Genomic DNA, 20,920 nt, shown 5'->3' on the forward strand with positions numbered 1-20,920 from the left:
TCCCATACAACAAATATTTTTGCATTTAATTTTATTCTATTTATACCAAAATTGGTAGGAATTTGATAAAAATATTTAAAGATGAAAAATAAACCCAAAATATCAAAGAAAAATTTGAGAAATAATGGAAATGAGAATACAAAAATAAATTTTATGTGGCCTTATGATACAGATAATTATATTGAGTGTGAAATAAGTATGGTTTTAATATATGTACAAGAAAAGGATTTTACAATTAATGAATGAAAACCTATTAAAATTATATTCCCACTCTTAAATCAAGTGATTTCTGAGATAATGAATATTTTCCATAATTTTTTAAAATACAAAAGCTGTACTGTTATCACAGATTCAAAAACACACGAACCAATGATGTTTTCATAATGAACAATGAAAATTGAATCTGACATCAAGTATAAATCATATGTTTACATTCAGTGTTATAAAATGTATCTTAGATGATGGATTATCTTTCTTTTACAGATGAATAATGCAAATATTTGATAATGATTTAATGATAAAAATAATAAGTTGATGAAGTGAGACAAGATCAGACAAAGATATAAATACAAAAAAATGTATACATAACTTGAGCTTACATTTTTCTTTACAATCTGACAAATATTTTTGGAAAGACTGTAATATTTTTTCTGCCTATGAAGAAATAACAAAAAAATATTTGGTACACACTGAATAATGCGCGTAGCGTGTTATTTAACAGTGTGTACCACATTTTTTTATGTTATTTCGAATAGACAGATAAAATATTACAGTTATTTCTTATAATTTAATTCTAAATTCCATTTTAAACCTAAGAAAACTATGAAAAAACGTTGATGACGTCAGTCATATGACTAAATTATGTCCATGGGCTCATAACAAAATAAGTCAGCCTATCAGAAGACGTGTTAGATCCAAAATTTAATTATTTTAAAATGAAGAGTAGGTTCGATAAGGCCCAATGTGGTCCCTGTATCTATCTAAAATTCCAGTCAAAATACATCATCTCGAAATAAACACTTAGTATTGGGGACCAAATAGTGTTCTTATTGCACCTTCTCCTTTTATTATTAAGAATCAGTTGATATTCCCATTATCATTTCCAATAATTGATCAAATTTATTAAAATTATTGTTAAAATGGCAAACAATATTATAATTTCTTGGCAATTATAAGTCGAAAACTGCCTACAAGCATAACATTTATGGTGGTCAAATAGGATGGTAGGAAGAAATTACAAAAATATACAAAAAAAACCAACATACTTTCTATGGGTAATATTGCATACATCAAACAGAAATACATCATTAATGACTAACCATTCTGATTCATGTCCAAGTATGAAAATTCCACCCACATTTATTTTACATGCATAATAGCTAGTTATTTTTGCAAGTCAAAGATACATTTACTGAATATAACATTAGAAGCAGTGATTGAACTAGACACATTTACTCAACCTCTCTCTGATAATCAATTTAGTCAGCTTCTAAGGAAATTTTGTAAGAATTGACTACCTAAATCACTGAAGAATTGGTCAAATAGTGTCCCCCTGAGTGACTTAACTCAACAAGCATTACTATAATGATACTCTGACTTATCTAGTGTCTTCTAAATGTTCTTTCAAATATAAAGTTAACAAACATTTAGTTGCAAGTTGTTAAAATTGGTCCCTTGTGAAGTCAACCAGACCCTGAGGAAAATCCTGGTGATGTCTGCATAGACGCATCTGATGTTTGAACGGCTTTTCGTCTCTTTACCCTTCTTTTAGTACTCTTTTTGGGACTACCTACAATTTAAATTGGCATGTCAATTATATCCAAATATCAATGTTTTTTGCTGCTATTACGAAGCACTTTTTGAAGACTGTGGTGTTAAAAGGTCAACATCATCATTAAAATCAATAAATTAATCTGGAAGAGTATGTCAGAATTTGACATGGGTACCATGTGCAGTTTATGGAAAAACCCTGACCATTATTAAAAGGTTAAAACCCCAATACTAAAATTTTGATAAAAGACAAAATGGCAGCTTGAAATACAAAACCAATATCTTCAATCACATGCAATTTGAAACAAGACAATTATACCTATTGGCTTTAGTTTGAGTCAATTATGGCATAAATCCACCAAAAGATGTTTATTACTTTAGTACATTATACAAACAACATAGCATCACAAGAAAAAGTCCACAATAAATATTAAATATAAGGCTGCCATTCATTGTAATAAGCATATAATTGTTTCATAAAAAATTTCAGTCTTTAAAAATCATCAGAATTAAATTTGAAAATCTTGCAACCTCACTCTTAACGTGAAAGTTTGGATTTAAGTTAAAGGGCACATAAAATAATATGAAAAGGTCCAACGTACAGTTTTATGCAATGTAATGTTAAATGATACATAACAAGAATGTGTCCCCAGCACACAGATGCCCCACTTGCACTATCATTTTCTATGTTCAGTGGACCATGCAATTAGGGTCAGAACTCTAATTTGACATTAGTATTAGAAAGATCATATCATAAGGAACATATAGACTAAGTTTCAGGTTGATTGGAATTCAACTTCATCAAAAACTACCTTAACCAAAAACTTTAACCTGAAACTGGACAGACAAACGAACGAACTAACAAACAGATGGACGAACGGACGCACAGACCAGAAAAAATAATGCCCCTCTACTATCGTAGGTGGGGCATAATACAAAGTTAAAACAGCAATATTGATGCTAACCATTAAACTTTGATGGCTAAACTATTGTACTTTCATAATGAGTAGGTCGTAAATATTCTATAATAATCAATTCTTCTGCAAAAATTGTAACAACATTTCTAAATCATGAAATAATACAACTACTTTTTGAAGATGACTTATCATCACTTTCTGAATGTTTAGAACTGTAAGCATTGTTTTCACCTTTCTTTACTTTTGATGCTGGTGCTGGTGACCTAGATCTTGACCTTTTTCTTCCTGCAAGTGTTAATTTTGGCGTTCCATGTCTAGAAGCAGGTTTTCCAGGAACTCTTGGTGTGGCAACCTTTGACACAGTGGCTCTAGGAGATGTAATATGTTTGGGAGTATTGACAGGTGATTTAATTTGTCTTGGAGTGCTAGCAGCAGGTGATTTAATTTGTCTTGGTGTGCTAGCAGAAGGTGATTTTATATTTTTCACTGTCTTTTTAACAGCTTTCGGCTTTGGAGTAGATTCCTTATCTTTTTTGGAAACTTTTGCTGCAGATTTTACTTTTTTCTCAGCTGGAGAAAATGGTTCTTCTGCACTCTTTCTCTTTTGTGCTGTCTGAAAATGAAATATAAAAGGTAAAAAGGGCAATTCAAACAATGAATACAACTTTTAGTGTTATTCTTTTGTTGTTTAATTTTCATTTCCAATAATATCCGATATCAAATTAATTATTTTCAGTCTTTGCATCTCAACTTGTGTTCTTAAATAAAGTCCTGTAAAATTGTGTCCAATTCTTTTAAAACTGGTCAAAGCTAGTAATAAATTCATTTGAATGCAAGTTTTTATCTGTAATTGACCCCGTTAAAAAGATAATTTTAATATAAAGACAAGAGTGCACACACTGAAATGTCTCGCCTTCTTTACTAATCCTTGATACTATCTTGATAGACCTAAATATAAAGCTTTATTACAACTGTCACATAAACTCAACATTAACCAAGAAAATGAAACATTGATCAATGAACTATGAAAATGAGGTCAAGGTCAGATGAACCATGCCAGGTAGACATGTACAGTTCTTCAATACAATAAATATAGTTGACTTATTGCTTATAAATAAGGAAAAACAGACCAAATCACAAACACTTAAAACTTAGCAATGGACCGTGAAAATGAGGTCAAGGTCAAATAAAACCTATGTAACTGACATATAGATCATAAAATATTTCCATACACCAAATATAGTTGACCTAATGTATAAAGTATTAAAAAAAATAGACCACAACTAAAAAACTTAACTTTGACCACTGAACCATGAAAATGAGGTCAAGGTCAAATGACACCTGTCAGCTAGACATGCACACCTTACAATCATTCCATACACCAATTATAGTAGACCTATTGCATATAGTATAAGAAAAACAGACCAAAACACAAAAACTTAACTATAACCACTGAACCATGAAAATGAGGTCAAGGTCAGATGACACCTGCCAGTTGGACATGTACACCTTACAGTCCTTCCATACACCGAATATACTAGGCCTATTGCTTATAGTATCTGAGATATGGACTTGACCACGAAAACTTAACCTTGTTCACTGATCCATGAAATGAGGTCGAGGTCAAGTAAAAACGGTCTGACAGACATGAGGACCTTGCAAGGTACGCACATACCAAATATAGTTATCCAATTAATTATAATAAGAGAGAATTTAACATTACAAAAAATCTGAACTTTTTTTTCAAGTAGTCACTGAACAATGAAAATGAGGTCAAGGACATTGGACATGTGACTGATGGAAAGTTCGTAACATGAGGCATCTATATACAAAGTATGAAGCATCCAGGTCTTCTTCCTTCTAAAATATAAAGTTTTTAAGAAGTGAGCTAACACTGCCGCCGCCGCCGTAGACGGATCACTATCCCTATGTCGAGCTTTCTGCAACAAAAGTTGCAGGCTCGACAAAAAACTAATACTGTGGATTCATTCAAATTCCACAGGTACCAATTTTCATAGAGTATGAAAACTTGCATGTTTGTGGATATTCAATGTCGCAGTTTTGTCAAATTCTGCATACAAGCCTTATATGTTATTTCTCTGACCATTTAATTTCGTGGTTAACTTTTACCAGCGAAATCTACAAAAAATTAGTATTCAACAAATAATAACGAATCCACATTTAATCTTAGCTTCTTGAATTTTTGTTGGAAACCATTGCTACTTTCTTGACTTTATGTGGCCAAGTTTAAGTGCTTGATGTTGTTATAGTAATGTGACATGGAGTGATAATCAGTTTTATATACAACTAAAGTAATACTGTATTACCAACTTATAATGAAGTGGTTAAAATAAATTCCTATTGAGGAAATCTGCTATTATATAAAAGATATAAATTTACAGGCACACAGGAAGTAGAATAATGAAAAAACTGTAAACATATCACAGAATGGCAAAACCAGAGAAAACTTTATACCATGTATCAAGTAGCTATGACTTTTAGTTGCTAGGAAATATGAGACAAAGGGTAGTACAGATAAACAAAAAGAAGGAGGGAAATTAGTATATCCACCATTTGAAGCAAGGGTATGAAAGTAAGACAGATTATGTAAATTCAAACTTTTGTTTCAAAAGTAGTGGACAAATAAATCTCAGATCTTATAAAAGTGGTTTCCACAAACTAAACTGCTACCTTAGTAACTTATTGGATATATAACTAACCTTCTTTGATGAGCTTGCTACACTGAGTGGTAAATCTATTTTCCATTCATCTTTCCCAGAAATTCCTCCCCAAAATATACTTCTGAGTTTATTGTAGTCTGGAACATCTTCATATTTCATTTTTGATACATATATTAAGTATTTAGATATTTCATCTGTAAACATAAAATAAATGATTACTGTGAAAGTACTTTAATTCGTGGGTATCAATTTTCGTGGATTGAGCAATATTTACATGTTCGTCTGTTTTTAAATTTGTGGATTTTAGTTTTCCCAAAAAAAAATCAAAGCCATTCGAAACGAAAGGTTACAAAAAGTCTGGATTGAAGGAAATTGCAAAGTAAACATTGACCTGTGTAAATCATAGTGATAACACTGATTAACCCATGATAAAGTGATCAACAGATTAAAGAAAATAGTAACACAAACAAATGCTATAAATGTATCTTGAATTGTCAAATAATTCATATCAAAATCAAGTCCAACATGAAATCATTATTTCCCATATGTACGAGAACTATGAGAATATAAAATGAACACTTTATCATACAATCATTTCATTACTGGAAATCGTACTTCCATCGATCAAAAATATTGTTTATGAGAATTAAAAGATCAAAAGCTGTGCAGTTTAGGTTATTAAAGATTTAATGTGTATATTCCTGCATGCGGTTGCAGTTCTGTGACTGCTATTAAAGTATTGTCAGATTTGATGTTATTCAATATATTCTCTAGGTTATATCAGTAGTCAAACATACCAATGGGGATCTTTCCATGTTTTGATTTGGACAATGGTTGTTATTTCGCTGTACACTTACTTTATCCACGAAAACCATGAAAATTGGTACCCCACGAATAAAAGTACTTTCACAGTATCATATTTAAATTCATACACATGCATAATTTTTTTCCTGATTTTTCTTTAACCTATATAATGTATTGTAAAGTTCAATAAACTAGTAAAGATCATTCATCCTTGATTATTGAATATTTTGCAGGTTCTTTAAAATCTAGTGAATTTTTAATTGATTGATTGTTGCTTGCTTGCTTAACTTCCCGTCGCAAATATTTAATGCACATTCAAGAAGGGAACAAAGCAACGAAACAATAGGCAGGTCTTGCAGAATAAATGAGAGGAAATTTGGCTTCCACTAGAAAATGAGATTTGTTTGGATAGACAGAAATTGAACATTTGCCACAAGCCATGTGCATACAGGCTTCTTAGAGAGCTGTTTCAATGGTACAGAGAGTAAGACAGTATGACACTTACTGTACATAGGACATTAGATTCGGTGTTCGTCCATTTCAGACAGGATTTTTTAATTAAAAAGTTGTTATTTTTGCTTATTTTAAAAAGAAATTACCTGGATGGGAACCAGAAGGAAAACATGCCTTTATCAAACCTGGTATATCTTTCATATATCTGAAGAAAAAAAATATGCAAAAATAAAAAGAAGGTGTACAATATAATGATATTTGCGCGAACATAATATGAAGAATTTAACAAAGATTTTTTTTTAAATTTTCATTCCTTTTTATTACAATTAACGATACTTACACCAAGATGTTGGTAAATGAAATTTGATATCTTGTTTTTTATCATGCTTTTCAATAACATGTGGAGGACTCATTCCTAAATTATTTTAAAAAAACTATCATTCTGCATCGACAACAATATCTTAGTGTATATTAGATACACCCATTTCGGCTAACATCTTCACGGTGTAACTAATACATTAATTCTCTTCATGTCACCTTTCCCTTTTTAATATGAATAAAGCTCCTTAAATCAATGTAGTAATTATTTTCCAGTAGCTTTTATTATCATTTTGTAACCACTGAAGTTTCTGTTCAAAGCTTTGAGAATCCAAGTATTTGATTTGCTCTATCAATGCACACATAATATCTTGACAGTAAAATTTGCCAATTCACAAATAGAACCAATAATAATGTTTTACACTGGAAATTGGAATGATTAGAATAGGCTTTATAAGTGATAAATTATATCTCTACTCAAAATAATCAAGCTTACTTTATTTTGGAATCTCTAACATAATCTTTATTTTCTAAATTATTCTCCCAGGGAAGTCGTGAACATAGCCACTGTAACAAACAGAATCCTAAGATCTCCATATCACCTCTTCTAGATGCAGCTAATGGAAATAAACAATAAAGTTTTGCAATTAATCATGCCTTCATAAGTTTGGGACAGAATATCAAATAATACAATAAAATAGGAGCAGAGTAATATACACACAACAAGAATGTGTCCACAGTACACAGATGCCCCACAAGCACTATCATTTTCTATGTTCAGTGCACTGTGAAATTGTGGCCAAAACTGTAATTTGGCATTTAAATTATATAAAGAACATATCATAGGGATCATGTGTACTAAGTCTCAAGTTGATCAAAAACTACCTCAACCAAAAACTTCAACCTAGTGCAGGACAGACGGACGTCACGGAGACCAGAAAACATAATGCCCATACATGGGGCATAAAAAAACATCAAGCACAGTGAGTAAATGGATGTAAAGGATTCTTGTACTACTATAAAGATATCTTAGATGAATAATTTTAATACACATAAAGTACTATTTACAACTTTGTTTAGCCTCAGCATGATTTTGAGCTGACATTTGTACAGACACATCTTTTGTTGATCTCCAGATTATGTTTTTTTTGTATTTGGTTTGCTGTTGCATATCTTTTTATTTCTTTCATTCCTGCTGAAATATAACAATGACCTCTACATTGTTTGTTTTTTTAAGTTGGTTTGCTGTCGCATATCTTTTTATTCCTTTTATTCCTTCTATCTGATGATTATGACAATCTAACTGATATGTGAAGAATAATATGCCATTGTAGAACTAGATGTAGTACAGAATTATATGTAGTGCCTGGATAATATTTGATGACATAGTGTTAGCTACCCTTTTAATTAATACTGACCTACTCCTTTGTGAGCATCTGTACTTGTGAATTCTACTGTGCCATCATGGCATCGTTTAGGATCCTCTTTATATTCTTTATGAACACCATCACAGTAAAATTTATATGCTAATCCAAAATCTACTAGATATACCTGGTCAAAAGAAATTAGTAAATGAAAACGATCTTTAAATCTGCATTCTATAAATTTGTAGAAAGATTCAAAGTAAGTGTACCAAAAAAATCAGTATTAAAATATTAAATATTATTAATTTTTAGCATAAAATACAAGTAAATGCCACTAAAAGTTAATCAAGCAAAAGTAAATTAATCATTTAGAGTTGTGGTCCAATTGAGGTAATGATGTATTTCAAAACTGATGTCCGATCAAAAAGAAATTAGAAAAGCTTAGTCTTGTTGATATTAATCATTGTCTTTCAGTTTCATATGAGCAAAGTTAAGAATAAGGGCTATTCCATGAAAACAAGTGAAACTGCGAGCTACTGCTCACTGATGATACCCCCGCCGCAGGTGGATAATATTAATAGTGTAAAAATATGCAAGTGTTTTCGGTAAACAGGAAGTTGTCGTGATGATGAATCTGAAAACGCATCACACGGTATAGCTGACTTATATAAATCCTGAAACCAAATTTTAGAAATCCTTGTATTGTAGTTCCTGAGAAAAATATGACGAAAGTTTCATGGGATGGACTGACTGACGGACGGACGGACTGACTGACAGACAGAGGTAAAACAGTATACCCCCCTTTTTTCAAAGCGGGGGTATAATTAATGAGGAAGGGTAGAAATGGATCTCCAAAATCCCTCCCCAACTATTTTTTTTGCAGCGTTTTATTTTATTTATTAAATCAATAATAAAACTATAAATCAATAATGATGATGACCCATGACTAAAAGTAAAACTCTCTTTTCTATCCCACCGCATTCTTTTAAATGGAATAGCCGTAAAGAAAAATATAAATTTGCTGTCAGAATACATTCAAAACACAATACATTACAATCTGATTCATTAGAAAAAGTTAGTGGGATTTTTTAAATTCAAAGTGAGTGCATGAGATTCAAGCCTCCAGTTCTATTCTCAAAACTGTATAATGATTTACAGAACTTAAGATTATACTATATTTACTTTGTTTGGTTGTTCTTTTCCATGACTGAAGCCTGTCAGTAAATTAGCAGCTTTTATATCAGCATGTGCGTAACCTTTATTATGTAAATATTCTAATGTATCTAACTGAAACAAGAAAGACACAAAAGAATCATATTTTTGCATGTAAAATCTATAGAGCAATAACACATGTAAAAAACACCCAAAAAACACACATAAGACATCTAGAGGTCAACATAGTTTTCAATAGACAAATGTCTTTACCATGTGTCAAACATGTAGTTTCCCAGAGTAAAGACAACTTGTGAAAACAGGGACAAAACAGATTCAAATTCTTCAAAAAAAATATATAAACCAAGATATTATCAGAGATGGCAGGACATTAACATGAGGTGAGGTTAAACTAGTTTGACACTGCAAAAAAAACTAGTTTAACCTTACCTCATGTTAATGTCCTGTCATTCATCTCTGATAATATCTTGGTTAATATATTTTTTTCGTGGAGTCACACATTTGGAATATTTATCAAGTAAACTGATTGTAACACTTGATAAATATTCCAAATGTGTATCTCCACGATAACTTGAATTCTGAGAAAATATTGTTCAGCTTTCATCCTTGTCATATTTATAAATAATACATTTATAGATTGTGTTAAAATTTGTTTTTATATATTACACTGGTCACAATTAAACATAAATAAATGTCTTCCCCATTTTAAAATAAGTTTATAAAATGGTGTTCATATTATAAGTTTTGTCTTGTACTGTAAATTCAGAAAATATTGTGTGCATTTATTATTGTGATTTTGCCATTTTAGACTTAAATGCGATTTTAATTTTTGGGATATTGAGAAAAATCCTATTTAAGTCTAATAAAAAATTTCAAAATTCCAGTTTAAATTATTGGGATTATAACCCTGTCACAATTTTCGCAATAATAAAAACATTGCAATAATTTCTGAATTTACAGTATTTAAAAGTTTATTAATTATTCATTCATTACCAATTAATACCAAAACAAAATTATATAGATTAAATTACCAATCTAAGAGCCAATGCACACACAGTATGCCTGGAAAATGTCTTTCCACTCTTTTCAAATATTTTTTGTATATCTGTACCAAATCTTTCCATCACCATAAACCTAAATGTCTCTTTCCCTCGTGTATGTGTTCCACTGCTGATATACTTAGGTACACCTAAATATTTCATCTTTTTTGCTTTACACCATTCATCAACTGAAATATGATCGATTTTTATTTGTTATCCTTATAACCAAATCATTTAAAATTTTGCACCATTCTGAAAAGTATTCTAGTTTTTCTAATGTTTAAGTATATTTTTAAATTGTTAATTTAGGTGGTACCCAACACCTTGACTAAAATTAATTTTGCTAATTTAATTTTCTTATAATTTTGACAAAATATTAGTTTTGACGCTATGATGAAAATATAAAAATTTCAAAAAAATTGAACCCACGCCTTCTCAGTAAAATCTCATTGGATATATAGCAGTTTGACATACACTAATTTTGATCATTGAGAAGCTTAATATTCCCTTAACAATACGTTATTAAAACGTTTAGCTGATTTAACAGAGTTATCTCCCTGAAGTGTGAGGTATCACTTTAAAATACTGAAGAATAATAACAATTGAATGCTTTGGTCTGGAATACTTTCGTTCTTTTACTCCGTTTTTAATATTGGCTCTGACTTCTGTTCTTTCTCCAACAAATGATTTATTTCCACACACCTCATTCCATGGCTTCTTTTTCATTTTTTTATAAAGTTGATTGACTATTATAATTTCCTCTATACTCACCCATTTCTGGTTTAGCTACTCTCTGATACACATGGAGTTCACAGAACAATGGTCCATTAGCTATCGGTTCCTGAAAGATCAGATTATGTTTACATGAATGCAAAAATGCCCATACAGCAACAACAAAATAGTGTTATTAGGTGTGAAATTCCATTTGTAAATTGTTATCAAATTCATGCAGGTGGAATCATATTTACACAATCAATCCTTAAATTTGTAAAATATTATTAACTAAGTTTTAACATTTATGTTATTCATTATAAAAATTATTTTAAAAATTTCTATATAAACACCTGACCAATCAAACAATGAAAAAAGTCAGTTAAGGTTTCACATTTCAAAGAATTAAATATAACATTTTCAAGTCAACAAACACATTAACTTAACAGTCAGCCACCTCTTTGTTTTTTCAAATACTGTTTTTTTTCTAAATATAGACTTACAATTTTAACAACATAAGTTTCATCTTTTGCACCATCTACTTGGGTAGCTGAAATGAAGAAAAAAACCTTTAAAAATACATTCCATTATGAGGATATCCATCATATACATTGTACAATATGTGGCCAATAACAGACAGTATGCACAGCTTAGGAAAACTTTACTGACAAATCTATTTCGATGCTATGTTCTTGAAAAGTAGTGGTCCCTAAGGCTTTGACCACAAAAATTTCCAAAGGACTACTACCATTTTGGTATTTTGCAATAGAAACAATAGATTTTTTTCAGGGACCACTAGGAAAAGAAAGATTTCTAGAACATGTAGAACTCTGCAATGGTTTGTAGAATTACTGACACCAGGTTTTAGCTTTAAAAGTATATGATCAGGTACATGTAGCTTTGATAATATATATTTTTAACAGATGAAGTCATTTTATTTCAATAATTTGAGTGATTCTTTTACTGTTAATTCAAAAAATATTGCATACATCTATTATTGCGACTTTTGAAGAAAGGACATAGACATAGATGCAAGATTAAATTTTGTGATTTCAGGAAAAGCTTCATACAGATATATATTCATCAGATATCAGAATGTGAGTTTTTATCATTGTGATTCTCACCAATTCACATGAATAACATGAATAAAACCTTGCAATAATTTGAATTTAGTACCCTTGTTTTGAAACTATGAGGTAGCTAACCCTAATGGACTTTGTGATTACTTTAGTAAATATAGATTATATAAAATGAACCTTATTGCTTCAAAAATGAAAGTAAATGCACTTTTCACAAAAATCATAAATCACACCAGTGGTCCTTAACAGATTAATTTTACAGTTTTAGCAATTTTCTTTCCTTCATAGGATTCATCAACATTACTACATGTATATTAACTATGTTGCAATTTCTTACTTTCCCTTTAATGAATTGTATCATAATAACTACCATAACTCTTTTGTAATTAATTTCTAACAATAAATGAGATCCATAAAAATGTATACTGAATTCAAGGTATTGAGAGTAATTATATTAAGTAAACAACAAGTTAAACTGCGAGCTACTGCTCACTGATGATACCCCCGCCGCAAGTGGATAATATTAATAGTGTAAAAATATGCAAGTGTTCGGTAAACAGGAAGTTGTCGAGTGATGAATCTGAAAATGCATCACACAGTATAGCTGACTTATATAAATCCTGAAACCAAATTTCAGAAATCCTTGTATTGTAGTTCCTGAGAAAAATGTGACGAAAATTTTCAACTTGGCTATCATGTGTAAAATCATACAAGTGTTTGGTAAACAGGAAGTTGTCAAGTGATTAATCTGAAAACGCATCACACGGTATAGCTGACTTAGATAAACCCTGAAACCAAATTTCAGAAATCCTTGTATTGTAGTTCCTGAGAAAAATGCGACGAAAAATATTCATGGGACGAACGGACTAACGGAAGGACAGACAGAGGTAAAACAGTATACCCCCCTTTTTTAAAGTGGGGGTATAAATATGCCAATACACATATGAATTATATATGTTGTCTATGTCACATTTATCTCTTTGCTTTCTGTTATAATTATACAAACATTTATTTTCATCAAAGATGATTCATTACTAATGATCCCAACAAAAACCAGATGCTCCGCAGGGCGTAGCTTTATACGACCGCAGAGGTTGAACCCTGAACGGTTGGGGCAAGTATGGACACAACATTCAAGCTGGATTCAGCTCTAAATTTGGATTGTGATTAAATAGTTGACACAGCATAGGTTTCTGACACAGAATGAATGTGTTCTAATGAACTTAAAATTTTTGTTTTCTCTTAGAGCAATTCACTATGCTGTTGAATATTAATCCTCTCAAAAAAATGTTTGAAGAAATTTTCTTTTTATTTATGAAATTTCAAATGAGAAAAATTGAACCCAATTTTTTAATCACATCCCCCTTTCCCTTATTCCAAAACTAATCTCAATTAAAATATTCTAATGGAGTTTGCAACAATAACTACTCATTTAAATACATCATAAAATATTAAGATGTAAAAAAAAACTGCTTGTTATCACTGAATGGTAAAGATTATTTAAATTTATCAGTTGGTAGTAAAAAGTGAATATACATTGTATATTGTATATAACAAAGATTTAAGTTGATTCTGGACAAAGAAAGATAACTCCAATTAAAAAAAAATCTTGCTATTGCACAATAATGTGCAATAAGATATTTCTTGCTTACTATTCTGGACAAAGAAAGATAACTCTAATTAAAAACAAAATTGATATTTCACAATATTGTGAAATTAGATATTTCTTGCCATTGCACAATACTGTGCAATTGAAAAGACTTGCTATTGCACAATACTTAATATAATAATTTTAGATCCTGATTTGGACCAACTTGAAAACTGGGCCAATAATCAAAAATCTAAATACATGTTAGATTCAGCATATCAAAGAGGCCCAAGAATTTAATTTTTGTTAAAATCAAACTTAGTTTAATTTTGGACCCTTTGGACCTTAATGTAGGCCAATTTGAAAACGGGACCAAAAATGAAGAATCTACATACACAGTTAGATTTGGCATATCAAAGAACCCCATTTACTCAATTTTTGATGAAATCAAATAAAGTTTAATTTTGGACCCAGATTTGGACCAACTTGAAAACTGGGCCAATAATCAAGAATCTAAGTACATTTTTAGATTCAACATGTCAAAGAACCCAACCGATTCATTTTTTGTCAAAATCAAACTAAGTTTAATTTTGGACCCTTTTGACCTTAATGTAGACCAATTTGAAAACATGACCAAAAGTTAAGAATCCACATGCACAGTTAGATTCGGCATATCAAAGAACCCCAATTATTCAATTTTGATGAAATCAAACAAAGTTGAATTTTGGACCCTTTGGGCCCCTTTTTCCTAAACTGTTGGGACCAAAACTCCCAAAATCAATACCAACCTTCCTTTTATGGTCATAAACCTTGTGTTTAAATTTCATAGATTTCTATTTACTTATACTAACGTTATGGTGGGAAAACCAAGAAAAATGCTTATTTGGGTCCCTTTTTGGCCCCTAATTCCTAAACTCCCAAAATCAATACCAATCTTCTTTTTGTGGTCATAAACATTGTGTTTAAATTTCATTGATTTCTATTTACTTAAACTAAAGTTATTGTGCGAAAACCCAGAATAATGCTTATTTGGGCCCTTTTTTGGCCCCTAATTCCTAAACTGTTGAAACCAAAACTCCCAAAATCAATCCCAACCTTTCTTTTGTGGTCATAAACCTTGTGCCAAAATTTCATAGATTTCTATTAACTTAAACTAAAGTTATAGTGCGAAAACCAAGAAAATGCTTATTTGGGCCCTTTTTGGCCCCTAATTCCTAAAATGTTGGGACCAAAACTCCCAAAATCAATACCAACCTTCCTTTTATGGTCATAAACCTTGTGTTAAAATTTCATAGATTTCTCTTCACTTTTACTAAAGTTAGAGTGCGAAAACTAAAAGTATTCGGACGACGACGACGACGCCAACATGATAGCAATATACGACCAAATTTTTTTCAAAATTTGCGGTCGTATAAAAACTGAACAAACAATAATGTAAAATCTTACCTAAATATATAAGTCCAAATCCTCCCTGGCCAATCACTTCTCCAAGACGCCAATGTTTTTTCCCATAATCCTTCAGTAATTCTCCTTTTGGAAATGGGTCTGGTAATTTATGTGCTTTTGGAGCTCTGGATTTCTTTTGAGCTAAAAATAAAATCTTTGCTATACAAGACTCTAAAAGCGTACAAGTGGACCTTGACATGAAACCCTGCTTTTAATGTGCTTTTATAGAAAAATTTAAAACATTTTAACAGCACTTTTTAACAGTATCTGACATCATAGGACTTAACAAATTATTCTTATTTTCAAATGTGAAGTATACTAGTTAATACAGGTTCAAAACTAAATTATACTGAAGTAACTTAAAGGGCTATAATTTGAACACCTGCACAGGGGTCCAATTTAAGCTTTTTTGTGTACTGGCCCGCCGGACCAGTGGACTGAAAACTCTACTGGTCCGGCTCCCAATCTACTGGTCCTGCAAAAATGACATTACACTAATATAAATGACAGATGTTTAATTTTATTTTGATGCTTTCGTTTACATAAGTTAGACAGTAACAAAGGAATAGTACTCATTCTGATTTTGATAAAGGCTTGGTAATCTCAATGATTTTCTTTATCAAAATCAGGATCAAGGACAGAAAAAGTATCAACATTGTCTTCCACGTCATCGCAATCCTCACGACGACCATAGGGTGTCCGACTATGTCGTCTGGAGCGCTGTCTAGAAATATTCCACATTTCAATAGCCGGGACCCTGTCAAATGAATCTTATCTGAAATTGGACGATCCAGTTACGAAAATATATTTCCCATCTAAATCTGTCACTGCAAATTTTTCACATATTGTACATTAAATTCCGATCTACTATATAATGCAACCATTCACGATCTTTTTCCCATGATTTTTGGTATTTGCGTGTCCTTTTGTCACTTTCGTATACTTTATTTCGATCTTCCTTTTGATTTTCAGTTATCTCAATTTTTTTGTCCAGCGGTTAAACTCCTTCCAAAAATTTCCACATTTTATATTCTGAAGGACGCTCACCCGAGATATTAATTAACTTGATCAAATGTAATACCCCCAGTACCGTGTAATTGATTTCACAGATAAATTGTTTTGTAAACAAACAGAGATTGCGATGTGTCCACAGTACACGGATGCCCCACTCGCACTATCATTTTCCATGTTTAGTGGACCGTGAAATTCGAATAAATTCTCTAATTTGGCATTAAAAGTAGAATGATCTTATCAAAGGGAACATGAATACTAAGTTTCTAGTTGATAGGACTTTTACTTTATCAAAAACTACCTTGACCAAAAACTTTAACCTGAAATTTGCACTATCATTTTCTATGTTCAGTGAAACGTTAAATTGGGGTCAAAACTCTAATTTGGCATTAAAATTTAGAAAGATCATATCATAGGGCACATGTATACATGTACTAAGTTTCAAGTTGATTGAACTTCAACTTCTTCAAAAACTACCTTGACCAAAAACTTTAACCTGAAGCAGGACAGACGGACAAACAAACGGACGGACGGACGCACAGACGAACGGACGCACAGAACAGAAAACATAATGCCCCTCTACTAATGTAGGTGGGGCAAAAAAAGAGGTCCTAAGGAGCCTGTGTTGCTCACTTTGGTCTATGTGAATATTAAACAAAGGATGCAGATGGGTTCATGACAAAATTGTGTTTTGGTGATGATGATGTGTTTATACATCTTACTTAATACTGAACATTCTTGCTGCTAACAGTTTGGTTTAATTTGGCCCGGTAGTTTCAGAGGAGAAGATTTTTGTAAAAGTTAACGACGACGGACGCCAAGTGATGAGGCCAGGGGAGCCAAAAAAGCGGGTTTTGGTGTATGTTTTGTAGACAACTGTTTGCAACTAGGGCATTTCATAAGTTATAATTCATGATGAATGATGACTGTCCACTCAAAATGTTTTCCTACTTCATACCAAAGTTGGGCTGGAACCTTCACTTTATTTCTCACTTCTACAACATATAAATATGGTTCTCTTTAATTTATGCATACGATTTTAATGTTGTTTCTAATTACACTTACCAGAGCCTGCCTTTGCCTTGGGCGGCATTATCTGAAGGATAACAAATTAATTCATTATTATATTATATTTAAATTCTAACTATTTAAAGTAAAAAAATAATCTGAATATAAAGTCAAAATGAAAGTTGTATTGTGTTGAAATATACTAATTACACTTTCATCCCTTTTTACACATATGACCTACTCAATTTCAATCAGACTATTCACCAGGTTTGTAATAATATGAGCAACACAACAGGTGCCTCATGTGGAACCGGATCTGCTTACCCTCATGGAGCACCTGAGATCACTCCCAGTTTTTGGTTGTGCTGCTTAGTCTTTTCTACAAAATATAGTGTGTCTTGTGTACTTTTTATTGTCTGTTTGTCTTTTCTTTTTTAGCCATGCCGGCATTGTCAGTTTATTTTTGATTAGTGAGTTTGAACAGTAGCAGGTCAGAGTTCAGGGGGTTTGAACACCCCCCCCCCCCCTTTTTTTTGACGATCAATGCATTTAAATGGGGACATATAGTTGGAACCCCCCTTTATAAAATGACTGGATCCGCCCCGGAGTTTGAATGTTCCTCTGGCATGTCTGGTTTCTATTACAACCAGAAAATCAGAAATTGTCAAAATCTTACAACTTTGTGATTGACTCTCAAATAATTAACAATGCATGTTATTGTTAGTGTTCTTAGCAAGAATGGAGTAAATATACAAGGGAATAAAAAAGTGATTGTTGTATATCCTCAATCAGTTCATGATGCAAATTTGAAGAGGAAGAGCAAATGGCATATTTATAAAAAGATTTAGCATAATTTTCACACAATTTAAATGGACATTTTTAAGAAGGAAAAAAAATGTAGTTCACACAATTTCTCACAACAATAAGGTTTCTTGTTTCATATTTTGTCATCCTGCAGTCATTTAATCACGTTTGAAAAACCAGTTGGTGTCATACATTTGTAAATTTAGAGTTTTTCTATCATATTTTTTTAAGGAACCTGTTTGAGGATACATTCTTCAGGATTCAAATGGTAACCAAAAGTTTGTCTTATTAAAACTCTCATGGGCGTAAACAGGGCATACATGTATCTGCACACAAGAACTTGAAGTAAAATTGCATGCCTTTTCACATTGAAAGAACAATTATAATTTCTTGCACGTTGATCTTTTTACCAATCTCATGAAACACGATAAATAACGAACCTTTTTAATCATGTTAATAGCTGCATGTCATGCATGTGAAATAAAATGTCAGAACACGTTGCAAGAAAAATAACCCTTTACCACTCTCAAAATAGCCTCATCTAGATCTGTGTTCTTGAGGCCTAGTTACGGATGTTTATACTCAGTTTACAGACCATATGTGTTAGTGAACTGTTGAAGGATGTATGACAACTTGTAATTAATCACGTCATCATCATTTGGTCTCTGGATGAAGATGATATAAACATGCATGTATTTTAAGTTATAATTTATAGTACAAATAGAAACAATAGAATACTAAATATTTTCATTTCTTCATTTTTAAAATCAGATTTCCAAATTGAATAAACATTTTCAGCTCTTTATTTTTTGGCTTATAAATCACCTGATGTGTTTGATTGTTGAGTTACAAAGTATTATGTTCTTAGATTTCTATAAAGCACTAAGTTTCCAGCATTTCTGGTACTCTTGTCCTCTCTTCGAACAGAAAGTAGAAATATCAAATATTCCGCCAAAGACAGAAATGAACCAGGTTAATTGATTGGCTAATGAAAATACGGATGTCCAATCAATAAAAGTTTTACAAAAGTCAGTTGATTGATTGCGTGTAATGAAAATGGAGAATGTTTTCATAAAATTGAATTATTTATTTCGTCATTCAATCCTACAAAAAGAGTCGATAACATGACATAACACTGGAAAAATGTCAGAAATAGAAATTACAACCACTGCTAACTCAGAAAATAACAATGACAATACAGAAAAAGTGGAAGAAACAGAACCGTCACCTGTTGGTGATTCTAAATGTGATATGCAGGAAGTAAACAATGCATCTCGAGATGAATCGGAAGCTGATTTATCGAATACAAAAGAAAATAACACTTCAGAAAATCAAGATAAGAAAAGCCCATTGAAAAGAAATGTGAAATTTTGTGGTGATAAACCTGTGTCCGGTTATCTTGAACCTCCAGATCCTTGGAAAAATGGTGTGTAAAGTTTTGGAGTAAAAAGCTCATTTTAGCTTATCACATGTGTATTCTAGATAAATAATTACGCAATAATGTTATACCATAATAGTGGCGCCAAAATAGTCTGTGTTTGTCAGATATGATCTTATTTTACACATATACCTTGTATACAATGTACAAATGTCACCTGAAAACGACACAAATCTGTACAGAATTGGGAATAACACAATGCACCTACATGTATCTATAGCTTTCGCCATTACTGGACTTCAAAATGGTTATCGTTAAAATTTTGACTTTTAAAAAGAAAATATCTGTAGCCACAATCATGGCTCCATAATGGAAAAAGTGATTGTCATGATTGTTGCATGATATACGTCAATAATTCAAGGGTCGCAGAATTCAAAAGTGATAAGGTTGATGATGTCCACAGTCTGCATGAAATTTAAACCTCTTGGTGATGTTCTTTTACAATAAATAGGATTTTACCAGGTCTAGTCTAATAATTATAATTATATACAAATGTATATACCATACCCGTAGCTAGGGGGGGTTCGGACGAACCCCCCCTTGAAAAAAAATAAGCACTGTTAAAGTCAATGTTCTGTTGGAATTGTGACTGTTAAAGTCGAGTTTGTGAGTCCAACGAACCCCCCTTTGGAAATTCCTGGCTACAGGCCTGAATATACATAATGTGAACGTCATAATCAGCTTAAGCTGAATTAATGTGTCACCGTGGAAAAAAAGTAGGCAGATGCTTACATGTACACTTAAACCTACATGTATCTGGGACCCAGATTCTGGGTTCCCAACTTACAACAAACTCTTAACAACCTTTCCATAATTATAAACATGATAAATCATAAAATGAACACTGAATGTACTGTAAACTGCAACAACCAATAGCTTAAGTAAAAGGTCTGATTGTTTTTAACTGCATGATGAAACAGCCACTGTCTTAGAACTACAATGTATTAAAGTACAGATATATATATATTTATATATTCATATCAATCTATTGCCTTAAATTAGTATGAATAATTATGCAGCACATGTATAAACCATGTATGTTGATTTTGATTTCTGTAGAATTTCTCAAGACTATTATGTATTATATACATGTACTAGAAAACATAAGCATACAGTACATTAATTCACTCTCTGACATGTGCTCTATGTTTAAACATGTTTCCAATGTCAGTATCATCAACAGAAACTGGCAAATGACAGGATTAATTGAAACCGTAGCTACCTGATTTTAAGTGATACCTGCAGGATTGAAATGCAAAATAGGAATAAGTATGTTGATCGAGGATCAAATAGATATATATATATTCACCTGATA

At 31.6% G+C, this 20,920-nt stretch overlaps 2 protein-coding genes across 5 annotated transcripts in view; one reads left to right on the forward strand and one right to left on the reverse strand.

The window, feature by feature from the left end:
• Nucleotides 1–146: 146 nt before the first annotated feature.
• Nucleotides 147–19,452, reverse strand: LOC134711327 (serine/threonine-protein kinase VRK1-like). 4 transcript variants are annotated; one of them, XM_063571869.1, is made up of 14 exons: nucleotides 18,993–19,205; nucleotides 17,421–17,451; nucleotides 15,345–15,485; nucleotides 11,735–11,781; nucleotides 11,292–11,361; nucleotides 10,512–10,708; nucleotides 9,490–9,594; nucleotides 8,362–8,494; nucleotides 7,440–7,560; nucleotides 6,772–6,830; nucleotides 5,408–5,562; nucleotides 3,123–3,300; nucleotides 2,919–3,089; nucleotides 148–1,789 (listed from the first exon to the last, which is right to left on the reverse strand). In XM_063571869.1, exons 2-14 carry the CDS (start codon nucleotides 17,446–17,448, stop codon nucleotides 1,683–1,685), a joined length of 1,512 nt encoding a protein of 503 aa, XP_063427939.1. In that variant the 5' UTR covers nucleotides 17,449–17,451; nucleotides 18,993–19,205; the 3' UTR covers nucleotides 148–1,682. The 4 variants fall into 4 exon arrangements, with proteins under 4 accessions (XP_063427938.1, XP_063427939.1, XP_063427937.1 ...); XM_063571868.1 differs by lacking the exon at nucleotides 18,993–19,205 and adding an exon at nucleotides 19,396–19,452 and having other exon boundaries at nucleotides 147–1,789; nucleotides 2,919–3,300; XM_063571867.1 differs by having other exon boundaries at nucleotides 2,919–3,300; nucleotides 8,362–8,497; nucleotides 9,493–9,594.
• LOC134710713 (protein phosphatase 1 regulatory subunit 37-like) overlaps nucleotides 19,197–20,920 on the forward strand; it is a 44,043-nt gene continuing 42,319 nt past the window's right edge. The window contains exon 1 of the mRNA XM_063571105.1: nucleotides 19,197–19,593. Coding sequence (XP_063427175.1) covers nucleotides 19,311–19,593 — 283 coding nt within the window. The 5' untranslated portion in view covers nucleotides 19,197–19,310. The remainder of the gene's footprint in view (nucleotides 19,594–20,920) is intronic.

Source organism: Mytilus trossulus, chromosome 3, assembly GCF_036588685.1.
Source record: "Mytilus trossulus isolate FHL-02 chromosome 3, PNRI_Mtr1.1.1.hap1, whole genome shotgun sequence".
Lineage (NCBI taxonomy): Eukaryota > Metazoa > Mollusca > Bivalvia > Mytilida > Mytilidae > Mytilus > Mytilus trossulus.